Here is a 15,330-nt window from a genome sequence, read left to right on the forward strand (position 1 = left end):
GCAAGTAGATTCTGACCATTTCATTAGTTGCGAATGACACGCCTACTCATAGTATTCGGTTACATCATCCCGCGGCTATCTTGGTAGGGCAATAACAGGTGATTGCAATCAATAAACAGGTGATTACAATCAAATTACAAAAACAGCCAATGAGCTGTGTGTATTCTAAAGCACCATATTGGTAGGAAATGCATGTGACGACATGGTAATACTATGACTAGCTAGTCTACAGGAGTGAGGAAACTGATAAAATGGTCGATAGGTTTTAGACTGTTTAGCTAAAAAGGGGAATGCCATTCAATTTAATAATTCATAATATTCTCGTTCTTTCTACTCTGTCTTTGAGAATATAAAAATACCCAGAAACCAGAGAACAATCTAACTTATGAAGCCACCCTGACCTGCAACAGGAAGCGTCTCCATGGACGATGAATGAAACAATTTCTTATCTTTACAGTCTAATGAGTTTTATATTATTGTAGCAATTTGCAAGTGAGTTATCCTCTAGAAAATGCATGCTTTCCCAATGGAAAACCCCTGCAGGATACAGTCACAGTCTCAAAGTCATTCTGCATAGAGCTGCACATAAGACAAGCATATTTCAAAGGCCCAGATGTAATGCATTCTATTCTTGAAGAGCTGACTGAGTGCAGGCGTCAGTGCTGAGGTATTGCAGAGGAGTGGGTGGGCGTCTGGGGTAAAGGTGTCCATATCTCAAAGCCCTGCTCATTCTTGCTGCACGCTTCTCATGAGGAACTTTGTGATGGAAAGATGCACGTCAGAGGGGCCTGTCTGCGTGCCACGAGACCGCTCTCTATTCCCCATTGTCCCATTGACTGCTACTCACCGTCTGCGTGCCCCAGCTCCTCTCGTCTTGGAACCGAGTGAGTCAAGAGTTTAACATACCTTTATGAATCCATCTCTCCTGGAGTCACTTCAGCTTTATTTCAAAGCGAGGCAATAATGTAAAACTATTTCTCTCTCTTATCTCACACACACAAAAAAAACATAATTTTCAGGATGAATTACAAGTTAAAACCGAATGTGAAAGGTCTATGTAAAGATTGTATAGTTAACATGCATAATACAGCAACTGAATCATTCACCGGCACACCACCTCTTCAATCTGCTCCCATCAGGCAGGAGATACAGGAGTATTAAGAGCAAAACATCTCACTTCAGAGATAGCACCTACCTCCAAGCCATAAGACATCTGAATGTGCACTGAATCATTATGTATATGACCTATAGCACTTGAAACTGTATGCACTTTCTGCTGAATATGATGCTGGAATAATTATGTATATGACTTATAGCACTTGAAACTGTAACTGTATGTACTTTCTGCTGAATATGATGCTGCTGGGTACTGTTCCTGAATGTTTTTTTTGTTTCCATAATGTTTATTGTTTGCATATTGTGTGCTGCTGCATTAAGTTAAGTTAAAGTGTGTAAATGTCTGAAAGTGAACCAAGACAAATTCCTATCAACTTTGTTGACATGGCGATACATTTATTGAATCTTGAAGTTGAATTCATTAAAGTAAAAAAAAAAAGATACAATAGTTGAAGGAATTAGCATAATTCCAAATCATTTACTTATTTATTTACTTATTTTTTTTAACTAAACTATGGCTCTTGTGCATTGCTAGTGTTTGTGTGGCTGTCAGTGCAGGCTTTCTGAGAGCTGGGTGGAGGTTACAGGGCAATGCTTCGCTCTGTGCTGAAGTTGTAGTTAAACTGCAAGAGAAGCACACACAAACAAAGATTAATCAAACTATATTCTCAAAAGTAAAACAAGCCACAAAAATTCCTACCGGCAACCAAAAATATACATTTATAATAACAAATGCTGCAATAAAATGCAGCCTCATACACAGGATAATCCAATGATATACTACTTGTTGAATATAGAAGAATAGTATTTAGTTGACCTACAGGTTAGAAACAAATTATATTGCAAATGTTATTCAGCCTCATGGAGACTACAGGCCTATAACGCCTACAGCAGAGTGGTTAGGTGGCAGTATCAGGAAAGAGGGACAAAGAAATATGAACAAACACTGCCCCCTTATGGCATGACATGGCATAATCATGGGTCTAAAATAAATAAATAAATAAATATGAAGTCTGCCAAGACAGAACAAACAAACCTTTTAACCTGGCATTTAAAAGGTGGAATACAGTTTTTTTGTCTTTATTTTTGTCTGTTTCTCAATTTTCTGTGTGATGACCCTCCCACTCTTCTGCTTGGTAGGAGACTGGTTTGGGGGGGGGGGGGGGGATCGTTAGGCTGATTGGGTGCACCTGGGCCCGGTGTACTCCCTGAGCTCAAAAGCCTTCAGACCCCTTTTCACAGGGACCATTTTGTGTTGAAAAGGCAGGGTAAACACAGATGCAAGCAAAACACTAATGAGGGTTACCAAATTCCAATCATGGAAGTTGGAAATTGATGGAAATTGAAACAAACTGTTTGGACCTGTGTACCAAAGAAACCCTCATTAGTGTTTTGCTTGCACCTGTGTTTACCCTGCCTTTTTGACACAAAATGGCCCCCGTGAAAAGGGTCTATTCAGTCCCTCTTCCTCCTCACCATGCACCTTTTGTTCTGTTCTTTTGTTTTATGTAGTTTGTGTCATGTTATGTTCCCTTAGTTTTAGGTAATAAATATTTTTTTTTAACTTTGGCGTGCGACTCCCTCCCATAACTTACAACTCAAGGAAGTAACAAAAGGAGGGTGTCACATTCCACAGTAACAGTTAAAACAATGTATTCCCTAAAACTAAGGACTAAACAACACAAACTATTACAAAGCAAAATAGCAGAACCAAAAGGTGCACACAGGTGAGGAGGGAGAGAGATACTGAATGGTTTGCGGGCTTTTAAAGCCCAATGAGTGCACCGGGCCCAGGTGCACTCAATCAGCCTAACGACCCCGACACCAGGCTCCTGCAAGACAGGGCCGGGAGAGTGGGAGCCTGGAGGGTCGTCACATCTGACAAACAACTCATGCTAGCCTTCTGAATATAGATATTCCTTCTGGCGCTTATTGACATTGTCTGTGTTGTCTATTTTTTACCCCATTTTAACACTAACTCAAGGTCAACGTTAATAGTGGTTATATCTCTGGCATTGATTATGCAACTTGAAGGACAAACTGAAATAAATTACTCCAGGACAGAGGGCTGATATTTGGCATGGAGATTGTGTGTGTGTGTGTGTGTGTGTGTGTGTGTGTGTGTGTGTGTGTGTGTTTGTGCCTATAGGCCCTTTTCACAGCAACCATTTGAGGTGGTAAAGCAGGAAGTAAAGCAGGTGTAACCAATACCATTAGTGTTGGCCCTGGCACTGGAACACCTACATTAAATGGAATGGATCCATCATTAATGGTATTGGTGAATGGTGACACCTGCTTTCATTCCTGCTTTACCACCTCAAAACAGTTGTGAAATGGCTATTGGCTAAAAGGGGGTACTGTGGGTGGGGGTGGGGGGGTGAAATGCAGGGTGGCAGAGTAGGGTGGGATTCCCCTGCCATCCTGCATTTCGGAAATTCACATGTGGTCGCAGCTATTGTGAATCTCCCCCCCCCCCCGCCCCCCAACACACAGCTATGATATAAACTGTATAATTTGTTATAAAGTAGAGCAGAAAACAAAAAATAATAATAATCCACATTTTCTTTCTGGATCGTTGCATGAAGTGAAGAGTAAAGTCAAGTGCCACTACTGTATGTGAAGCAGTGCTCGTTGCAACAAGTTAGAGAGCTGTATTACTGCAACACAGCACTAGGGGATGCTGCATGATCACTGAAATAAGTTTGCAACTCCAAGAGAAGCCACTCAGCCACAATGGCTGAAATAGGGCTCCCTCGATCAGAATACCTCCTACCCCGATTTTCATCTGCTTGAAGGGAGCTGCAAGTTACCCAAAACCTGTCACATATCACAAGCCAGTTAGTTGGGGGGGAAAAATCCAGTCTCAACATCTGGCACTGTAAATAAATAATCCAGTGTGTGTGTGTGTGTGTGTGTGTATATATATATAAGTGTGTGTGTGTGTGTGTGTGTGTGTGTGTGTGTGTGTGTGTGTGTGTGTGTGTGTGTGTGTGTGAGCGCGTGCGTGCGTGCGCGGATGATGGATGGGGGAATGGGGTGTTATCAGGGAGAGCATGTATCAATGTCTGCCACTTTTACACACAGGCTGACAGGACAGTGACACACTGGAACATGGGCGGCAGTCACCCAGACGAGCCCGGATTCATTTCCTGTCCCTGCTGCACTGCCAAAAATATGTGACATGTTGTCTTCATTAATTCCACCTCTATTTGGAGCTCTCCCTCTCACACCTCTCACACAGCCCCGCACACCACTGTCCTTCCATACATTCAAGTAGCAACACACACACACACACACACACACACACACACACACACACAGACACACACACACACACACACACACAGACACACACACACACAAGCATACACAGCCGCACAAAGACAGACACACACACACACACACACACACACACACACACAAGCATACACAGGCACACAAAGACACACACACACTCACACACACACACACACACACACACAAATAACTCCCCACAAACGGCGAGGAGCCATCATACATAGGTGGTAATGAAAATCCTGTCATGTGTGCATACGCGGTTCCTCTCACGCACACACTCCCCTCTGAAAATCATTAGCCAGCCGCCAACAACATTTTTCAGCAGAGCAAACTACATAAAGATGTCACTTTAAATCGCGTACTAATTAACACTTAAAAAGACACAAATTAGATATGCGTGGCTAAAAGCAATTATAATATCCGCAAGTTTTGTGAGTCATTTGGGAAATGAAAAGAATGCCTAATTGCTGGAACCAACATCATCTGGGACATGGCTTAAGTGATGCCTGTAAGGAAACGGTCTTATCTACAACTATGGCTGTGATTACAACAGTTTTCCTCAATTACATGTGCATATGGATAATACTAGAAAGTACATCTCTTTCATGGAAATATCCTTTTTAATGGATTTAGAAACTAGGCAATTAGCTTCTCTGCGGAAAGTGCCTCTTACTTCTTGAGGAGGGGGGGGGAGGGCGGGGAGCCTTGAATACAGCAAAGCATGACTTGACTTGACAGTGACCTCTTCTGGACAACAGCAAAGAGTGGCTGTGCTGCAACACTTAGAAACCTAGAGTGCAGTTTCATTCGAATTACAGCTTTTTCTTCTGGACTCCAATCTACTAACAATAAGAAAACGAGACAAGACTTCACTAGAAGTCTACAATAAACACAATGGACTTTTAGATTTATATTGTTATGCTGATAGACCGACGAAAAGCCACCACATTAAAGTAACAACAGCACTACTAACAGACACTCATCATTTCCTATAAGCGATACAACTAAACATGTAATACCTGCATGTTAGCGCAGGAATATCCCCAGCGCCATATTTCCCCCCGTGTGCTCCGGAGATCTCGTGGCGGGATAATAACAAGAGTGGAGAAGTAAAAAATAACACAATGGTGAGGGATGTTTCCACTTGGAAACTAATTATCAAGCTAAGCTGTGACTTCATCCTCATCAGCCTGGCCCCCGCCATTAATCTTGTGCTGTCGTCCACTTCACTAAATCCTGTGTGTTACACTATCTCACATTTACTTCATCAGCGCCGCCCGACGCCGCCGCGGTAATTAATGATTTCTCGCGCCCTTCCCTTCCCCAGCTCAGCTCACCATGTGTCCTCCTGCTAATCACACTCTCAGAGAGGAGAGGAGAGGAGAGGAGGAGAGGAGACAAGGAGAGAGGAGAGGAGCTGATTGAGGGGGGAGAGGAGAGCGTATGGGACGAGCTGCCAGGCTGTCTCCACACTGGACACACCTACACACACACACCTACCCGTATGTGTGTGTGTGTGTGTGTATACGCCATTAATACCTGAGCTGACAATGAGCTTCATTCAGATGACCATATGACAAGATGGCGACTGGGTGTGATGTGGATAGGATGTGACAGAAGACAGAGGCAGAGTGCAGAACAGACACCCAGTTTGATGAGGGAGTGTTTGCTCTGTAACACATCTCAAACCCAACAGCACCTGTTCTTTTACAGTGCTCTGTCACTTGCTGGCAGTTCTGATACCAAGATACCGTACTAATGAGAGAGAGAGAGGGGGGGTGTCACTCTCTCTCTCTCTCTCTCTCTCACACACACACACACACAAATACGATGCACACGTGTGCGCGCACATACACACACGCAAACAACACTTTCACACTCAAGTCGCTGGCTTTCACAAACACATGGGCTCGCCTCTATGAAGAAGCGACTGTACACACACATGATTTTCTTCCTATGAATGCCTGCAGGCTACAGTGTTTCATCAGTAACTGCTTTTATTTGCTCTGCGTAAAACTCGGCTCTTTCAGTGTTACTGTGTGGAGCAGTGTTGTCGTAGTCAAGTCACTACGTCTCGAGTCCCTCAGTGTTCCAGTCCAAGTCACTTTACAAGAGTCCGAGTCGAGTCCAAGTTGAGTCCCCGTTACCCGAGTCTGAGTCTGGGATGACTGAACGTGAGCGTGAATCCACATGTAGGTGGAACACACGTGCCTGCCCTTGCAAGGAATTGGATAATGTCACGGTATTAATATAGCTATCAATATCTATATCATATATAATAAGTTCCGAGTCATCAGTGCCTCCTAGTCCAAGTCGAGTCACGAGTCCTGAAAATGTGCCCAGGACTCGGACTCAAATCCGACTTGATTCGACTACAACACTCCTGTGGAGTAGGGAATGATCAAGCCGATCAGAGAACTACAAGTTTAAAAACGAGCAGAATCCGGTTCTTGTCATCATTTTGCATCGTAAAGCTCGTGAAGATCCAAAAGCACTGGGAGACGGTGCTAGATTGTGATGGTGCTAGATTGAGATGGTGCTAGATTGAGATGGTTCTAGATTGAGATGGTTCTAGATTGAGATGGTGCTAGATTGAGATGGTGCTAGATTGAGACGGTGCTAGATTGAGATGGTGCTAGATTGAGACGGTGCTAGATTGAGACGGTGCTAGATTGAGACGGTGCTAGATTGAGACGGTGCTAGATTGAGACGGTGCTAGATGGAGACGGTGCTAGATTGAGATGGTGCTAGATTGAGACGGTGCTAGATTGAGACGGTGCTAGATGGAGACGGTGCTAGATTGAGACGGTGCTAGATTGAGACGGTGCTAGATTGAGCTGTGCGAGAGAACAATCGGGGAATAAAAGTCAAGTGTTTTGGAACAGGAGACGGAGCTTTGAAGAGAGAATGGCTGCCTAGGCTGCCCATGCTTTTATTCAATTGGGGCTTAGTGGAGCCAACAGGGCCTCGCTGTCTCACACACTTAATTACAAGCCCAAGACCGTTTGCTTTGCATTCTGGGCCAGCGGCGTCAGTGGCAGCCGAGCGTTGCAGCCCCTACTCACTTCCTCCTCGATCTCTGCCAGGGATTTGATCGTAATGCCCATTAAATTGACTTGCTGCATCTGAAATCAAAAGCAGGGAGAGGAGGAGAAGAAGAAGAAGAAGAAGAAGAAGAGGAGGAGGAGGAGGAAGAAGAAGAAGAAGAAGAAGAAACAAGAAACATGGCGGTCAGGCTCATGGCTAAGTAAGCATGCTTAAAAATCTCTAATCCTCTCCCTCTCTGTGTCAATACAAACGGGGCTATAGTGACAACCGCCGCCAGCCAGCCAAATGGACTGCATTGAGCCAGCTCTGCCTGACTGCACGCATTCATCACTCAGTCTGCACTGGAGGAGAGGAATGCAGAGGAAAGAGGAGAGGAGAGGAGGAGAACATGAGAGGAGAGGAGAGGAGGAGAACATGAGAGGAGAGGAGAGGGGAGGAGAGGGGAGAGCAGAGGAGAGGAGAGGGGAGAGGAGAGGAGAGGAGAGGGGAGAGCAGAGGAGAGGGGAGAGGAGAGGAGAGGAGAGGAGAGGAGTGGAGAGGAGAGGAGAGGAGAGGAGAGGAGAGAGGAGGAGAACATGAGAGGAGAGGAGAGGAGAGGGGAGGGGAGAGCAGAGGAGAGCAGAGGAGAGGAGAGGAGAGGAGAGGGGAGGAGAGCAGAGGAGAGGACGACTGACTGTAGTTCATGACCTGGAGACAGGAATATGGGCTGCATACTGTGAGGAGGGAGAGGACTAAATATCACTTGAGAACACCATGCAGATAAGCATAATGTGGTCCATGATCCGCTTAGGGATGCAGGACAAAAAAACAACAACTGTGAATGTGATTATCAAGATCATATTAAAGAAGAATCAAGTTGAATCATTTTTGCATGACATTGTTACTGTCGTTCCACCAACAATCTTTACCTCTTTGGTGGCGCCAGAAAATCTCCCAGAGATCATGAAGGGGACGCCATCCATGGCTGCAAAGAAGTAAGACAAAAACAATGTTGAGCTGAAGCACACACAAAAGGAAAATTTGAAATGTTTATATTATACATTATACTGTATATAAAAAACATGACTCCGTATTTTTTGACCCTGAGTATCTCAACAAGACTAAACGTTGGATTATAAAGCAGCAGAGCTATCAGCATCCCCTGCAGACAGCCCCGGTGCCTCCCCTTCTTCCCTCTATGGAGCCAAGATGAAAGGCTTTTTTATTCTCCCCCGTACTGGAGCACCTCCGCTCTCTCTCCCCCCGCTCTCTCTCCCCCACCCCTCTCTCTCCCCCCACCCCCACCCCTCCTCCAGTTTAATTACTCTTGATTATTCCTGATTCTGTCTCGTCTGAGAGATGTTCAGCGCCGAAACAAAGACACGCTCCCGCTCGGCACAGAGAAGAGGAAAGAAGGCAGACAAAACATTCACCAGATATCACATTAGCATGAAAATAAGCCGGCGCTGTTCAGCCGGCGAAAAAGAGCGGATTGAAATGAGGACTTGCCAAGAGCGTGGTGGTATAATTAGCGTTTGACCAAACAAACGAGCTTCAACAGAGCTATAATTAAGCAGGCCTGTAATTAAGTGTATGCCCTTTATCATAATGATCGTGGTTAAAACGGTGTGATGGCTGCCAGTTGATTATTAATGGCGTAACCCGGTACTGCACGCGTCCTGCGCGGGAATCAAGGTGTCACGACTGTCAGGCGAGAGAGCAGCCCTGTGTTTATCAAATACATTAGGGCCCGAATTAACACGGGGTGACGGGGCGACACAAAGGCTCTCGTTTCAGGGCTGAAGGGAAAAACTACAGCTGCTCGGCTTCATTACCAAACTCCACCAAAGGCACACAACTATCTGGTAGTCTACCCTTACCCACAATCCATGAGGCCGCTGGCACAGGAACAGGAACTATCAGTAGTCTACCCTTACCCACGGTCCATCAGGCCGCTGGCACAGGAAAAGGAACTCATAAACGTACTGTAAAGCTGTTCATGAGTCATCCTTCTGGAACGGACACTTTCTTTTAGTCGCTTCACGGCCATATTTAAAACTGTGAAATTGTTTAAATATCCCTCACTTTGACACTTATGTGCCTTGCTTTTCCTTTAGAGGCTCTTACACAGATCCATGGCGCTGCACTTTCCGCGCCAGTGTAGCACAATGTGATCTTTGTAATCAAAGCGTGACCCTCAAACCCTGACGAGCGCAGGGGGAAACCTCTCCCAAACGACCGTCTCCCACTGTAAATCTGCAGCATTAGAGGAGTGCAGGGCTGAGAGGTTTCGCCCCCCCCGGCCCCGTTTACACTCGCCCCACGGGCCACTCAACACCGCGGCCTTGACATCCAACTTCCTGCGGCACTATTTAGCTGTGGCGGCTTGGAGTAGGCCTACGTGGCCCTCCGGACGGAGCAGCAATTGGGTGGATATGATGTTTGTTTTTTGCTGATCCCCCCCCCCCATTTTCTCACCAATTGTATTTGGCCAATTTCCCCCCCGGTCGCTGAACCCCCTCTGCCGATCTGGGGAGAGCCCATAGACTAGCACCATGCTTCCTCTGACACATGCGCAGTTGCCAGCCGCTTCTTTTCACCTGACAGTGGGGAGCTTCACCGGCACGTGGTAGGATCACGCTATTCCCACCAGTTCCCTTCTGCCCCCGAACAGGCGCCCCCCGACCGACCAGAGGAGGCGCTAGTGCAGCAACCAGGACACATACACCCTAATCCGGCTTCCTACCCTGCAGACGCAGCCAATCGTGCCTGTACGGACACCCGACCAAGCCGGAGGTAACCTGCAACCCTTCATGTTGGTAGTCAGGGTAACTACCGCTACACTACCCGCGGACGGCCATGATGGCTTGTTTAAGCCCGTAAAAAAAACAAGCGAATAAACATGTGCTCGCGTGTCGCCGGGGGGAGCAGCAACACCAGGCAAAGAGGTAGGAGGGAGGGAGGGGGGGGGGGGGAGGGGGGGATACATTTGAATCAATACCCGGCAAACAGGAAGCAGAGATTGTGGCCCGCTGATGGATCTGTGTGGCACGGGACAGATGAGCGCTCACAGCTGAAGGCCAGAGACTTTCTTTATTGCTCAAGGATTACATTTAAAACCAGATCTCACTTTGTATTCCTCCACCATCTATACTAGAGCGACTATCTTCCAATCCAGACAAATGGAGAGAGAGGCACAGGAGATGACTTGGTGGTGGTAAGGAATGGAGACCGGCACCAGGGAAGGGGGGGGAAATCTGGAAGGTGCAAAGGGCAAAAATAATGTAAATCCAATCTTCTGAGCAGGGAATCCCACCATGAAGCATCATGTTGCAGGCAGCCGCTCAAAGTCGCCCGGCTACACTCCATTAACTCATGAGTGGATTGCAGGATGGGGAGTGGAGTCCTTACTTGGCATTTGGAGCATTATGTGAACGCAGCCAAACACTGAAACATCTGGCTGGAATTTTGGTGCTCTACGATGACTACGATGATGATAATGATGATGAGGATGGTGGTGGTGGTGATGGTGATGATGATGGCGGCGGCGGCGGAGCTCAGAGGTGGCGTTAAGTAAGGAGGACCCTGTGGCTTGAGTGATGGTAGTGTAAAGAACGGAGTCAGCACGGGCCCCGTGTGGATCATTGCCTTATTAATGGCTCCGTCAGGTGCGATGAGCAATGGCTGCATTGTCATCTGCAGCCCCTGGGCACAGATGAATGGCTGTTTCAGGGCGGGAAGGGCTCCCTCGTACGCCCGCATGAGCACTAATCCCTCACTCTTCCATTGTTGGATGCACTGTCACACCCAGGACTCCGCTCGCCCCGCGCGCAACCATACATCGCATTCGCCAGGAACTCCAACAACACACGTGGGCACACGCATACAGAGCAGCGCGCGCACAGGCTTACGTTTGTATGCCCGCACGCACGCACGCACACACACAGACACAGACACAAACACGCACATACACACACCGACACAAACACACACACACACACACAGGGGTTTTCGCGCCCCAGACATTGACTGATGGGAAAATGTGTGTGGGTGATCGAGCATACCCCATATTACCTGAACCACAACTCAAGAGTAACACCTTAGGAATGTTGATGGACTTTTATTTTACACTTCACTAATTCAGCAGAATTGCATTGATCTCTGTCTAGTATGATTACTCGGGTGAATCCGTCTCTGCGCCGGAATCAAGCGAGAGAAAGTCACACACAGTCAAGAGCAATAGCTCTGACAAATCGCATAAACTGCAAGCAGGCTAAGTGTGCAGACATAAATAAAAAAGTATCTATTATATGTTGTTGTTTTTTTTACAGATGTTTCAATTGATTCCCATTGTAATAATATCATCAGATTATAAGTAATCTGTGCAAAGGGTTTAGATCGGGGACAGAGTTTGGAGCACATTTCAGATTCCAAACAATTGGATGTTGCCATTCCACCCCCCCCATGTGTAGCCAGCCTAGACATTGCACACATGCAATATACCTTTCCTGTCGGCGTTGACTCTCAATTTGAGGCGGCTTCTTTATGCAGACCATGGAAATGCTATTCTAGTTGCAGACCCCTCTCTCTCTCTGTCAGAAGACCCCTCTCTCTCTCTCTCTCTCTCTCTCTCTCTCTCTGTCAGCAGACCCCTCTCTCTCTCTCTGTCACCTCTGCTGGATAATGGTGAGAAGACGCACAGAGAGCTGGAGGAGGACCCCCTATGCCCACTCACAGCCCTTAGCCCCGCTCTGACATGAGGAATAGTGCCCGGCGCCTGACAGCATCTCGGAGACATATTGTAGTTTATTTTGTCGCCCGGGCATGCCATCTGTGCCATTCCAATAGAGGGTGTGTGTGTTCAGGCTGCTGCTGCAGGAGAGCGGGCGTGAGCAGAGCGAGGCTCCGGGTCCCTCAGTAGCTCTGCAGCCACGGCAGGTCATTAGTCAAATTGCCTAATGAGAGAGAATACAAATGGCCCCCTACCCTGACAGGAGGAATTTTGGAGGTGTCAGAGCTCCTGACCCGTGCTATGAGAACAGATGATAGCCAGTTGCTATTTTCAGATTCTTTTAATGACTATGGCTGTATGAAACCCATTCTTTTTCTTTTATCTCTCTCTCTACCCCCCTTTTTTTTTCAAGCCCTCCAGACAGAGCAGTGGGGGGAAGGTGGGGGTGGGGGGGTGGGGAGGAGGGAGGAAAAACTCGTCAATTTACAGAAAATCTCACTTGGAAAAGTGGAAGCGTAACTTTTGAATTATTAAAATGTTTACTGGGGGATTCAATTAACATGATATATATATATTAAAAAAAAACATGCATAACGTTGATACTAAAATAGACTGTGCATTGAAATGATGTTGAGGATTTTTCTGATGATCTATTTTTATTTGCCTTTCTGCCTGCTGTGTACAGCTTATTTCCCTAGTCTCACTGTAGTGCATGCATCTTGCAATCCTCCTGACAGCCAGTCAGGACATGCAGTTACTTCATACTAAAATATTCATCTCAAGGCTCTCTTCAGCAATGTGCAAAATAAAGGTCATAAAAATAAGCCAAAAAAAGAATTAAAGTGTTTTTTAATGTTAATAATTTTTCAATATGGGTGGAATCCAGTGGATGAATGTGTCTGTAGTTAGGTTGGCTGCTAATCACTTTTTATGGGGCGAAATTGGGGAGGGAAAGCAGAGGAGTGGTAAGGGGGGAGTGGGGTTGGGTCATTCTACATAAGCTTCCCATTCAACCACCTTGGAAAACTATCTTTCAAAAGCAATTATTTCCAGCCATTTGGCCAGAAGGAAAGATTTGCACTAACTCAGAATGTCTTCTATTACTTTTAAAAACATTTTTTCTCAAATGCATTGAATGCATCGTCAACCTTTAAACCAGCCTAAAATCTATCAAAATACATTTCTGTATATAGAATGGACTATTTTCTTTTACTGAGTTTAACTGTGTCAAGTAAGTAGTAAATGTGTCACTTTTGCAATTACAAACTTATAATCATAAACATACCACTGTTGTCTTCTGATTTCTTCATGACAAATTCACCAATATTAATATTTCACTTATTTTAGTTTATTATTATTATTATTATTATTATTATTGTTATTATTATTCACCAGTGGGATGCAAAATGACAAGCTTATGCAGAATGACCCACTTATTTTTCCATCTGTGACAAGCAGTCCTTGAAATGTGGTTGTGGGTTGGGAGCCAGGAGGCAGTCCCAGTCGGGCGCGGGTCCATCAGTCTTCCAGAAAGTGGGCAGAGCCAGCAGCACCTACGGTGAGTTGGCCACAAACACTGCTGCATAACACAGAATGCTTTGAGGAGGTGTGTACATTTTGCGATAGCTTCTCCTATATGGGCACTTGAGCTGTGCACATATAAGCTAGAAATTATATATTTGTTAGCTACAGTATGTGGAAAGGGTGTTTGCGGTATATCATACTTTAACTATTACCAATATCTCATACGTGCGGTCAGTTGGTACAATAACAAAACCTCAAGCACAGAAATTGTTCAAAAAGGAAAAGCGTGCACTATATTGCTGTCAGGGGTTTGAGAAGTAACAGGGAGAGCTTATCATGGTGCCAGCTATTAAGAGCCCTCGTGAAATTAAATGGACAATCAGACTTTAATCAGCCGCACAGTGTCTTTTAAGACATTGCCATGGCACTGGCATTGATCCCCAGCTGTGGCTGCTGCTAAATGTGCGGCAGAATGTGTGTGTATAAATGGGGTACGCCTCTCTGGACAAGTGTAAAAGCTGGCAGAGTGCTGAGAGTAAATTGCATGTGCCGGATGGGACACAGCAGAAGGCACAATTACACAAATCCCCTCTTAATTAGCGGTTCTGTGGGCAAACGAAGCCGTAATGATGCGAGGGATGTGGCGAGCCCCAGAAATCCTAACAAGAAACACCTCACCAGCACTGGAGACTGGGTCATGTGGCCCCGCCCCCCGGTCCCCCCCCCCCTCACCAGCACTGGAGACTGGGTCATGTGGCCTCCGGTCCCCCCCCGCCCCTCTGAAGTGGTGACTGACATGTGATCTGTTTTGATCAGTGCAGCTGTAGGAGATGGTCCCCATGCTGCCCCTAAACCCCTAGCCTCCGCTGAGCTACTTGCCCTCTGGACTGTGGGTAAAGCAGCAGGCCCTGTGCGGTTGTGGGTGGCATTATTAAGTTCTCCATGCTCACAGTACCAGGCAATGTAAAGTGGCACCTCACACGGTGAGTAATGAACTGTGCCAGAGCGGAAGCAGGAGGGATGACAGCCACAGAGGCCTCCTTGGCAGCCACTAACCTGGGCATCCACCAATTCATCATCCCCCACAACCAATCCACCAATGCCGCGCTGCCATTTGTCATTAATTATGCTAATAAGGACACCATTACTCTCCTGATGAAACAGGCGACTGTTATTAGTGTAATGCATTTACAGTTTGATACATATGCATTTCGTTATTAGTTGCATGCGGATTAGTCGACTTTGAAAACGGATGTCATCCACCGCATAAACAAAACGGTTGCACAATGTACAGTTCTGCAGAATGGAAACATAATTTTATTTTTATTATTATTTCAGAATTTCCCCCCATTTTCTCCCCAATTGTATTTGGCCAATTTCCCCCTGCTGCCCCGGTCGCTGCTCCACCCTCTGCCAATGGGGAGAGCCGTAGACTAGCACCATGCTTCCTCCGACACATGTGCAGTTGCCAGCCGCTTCTTTCCACCTGACATTGGGGAGTTTCACCGGCAGGACGTAGCATGTGGGAGGATCACACTATTCCCACCAGTTCCCTTCTGCCCCGAACAGGCACCCCGACCGACCAGAGGAGGCGCTAGTGCAGCGACGAGGACACATCCCCCTAATCTGGCTTC

The 15,330-nt window shown here is 46.3% G+C and overlaps 1 protein-coding gene across 1 annotated transcript in view; it reads right to left on the bottom strand.

Annotated features, from left to right (window-relative positions):
* Positions 1-1,697: 1,697 nt before the first annotated feature.
* The window catches only part of LOC310784374 (multivesicular body subunit 12B-like), a gene marked incomplete at both ends in the record, with an annotated part of 41,161 nt that continues 27,528 nt past the window's right edge, over positions 1,698-15,330 (bottom strand). Inside the window, 3 exons of the mRNA XM_083645384.1 lie at positions 1,698-1,739; positions 7,479-7,538; positions 8,370-8,425. Coding sequence (XP_083501510.1) covers positions 1,698-1,739; positions 7,479-7,538; positions 8,370-8,425 — 158 coding nt within the window. The remainder of the gene's footprint in view (positions 1,740-7,478; positions 7,539-8,369; positions 8,426-15,330) is intronic.

Source organism: Poromitra crassiceps (genome assembly GCF_964638095.1).
Source record: "Poromitra crassiceps genome assembly, chromosome: 10".
NCBI lineage: Eukaryota > Metazoa > Chordata > Actinopteri > Beryciformes > Melamphaidae > Poromitra > Poromitra crassiceps.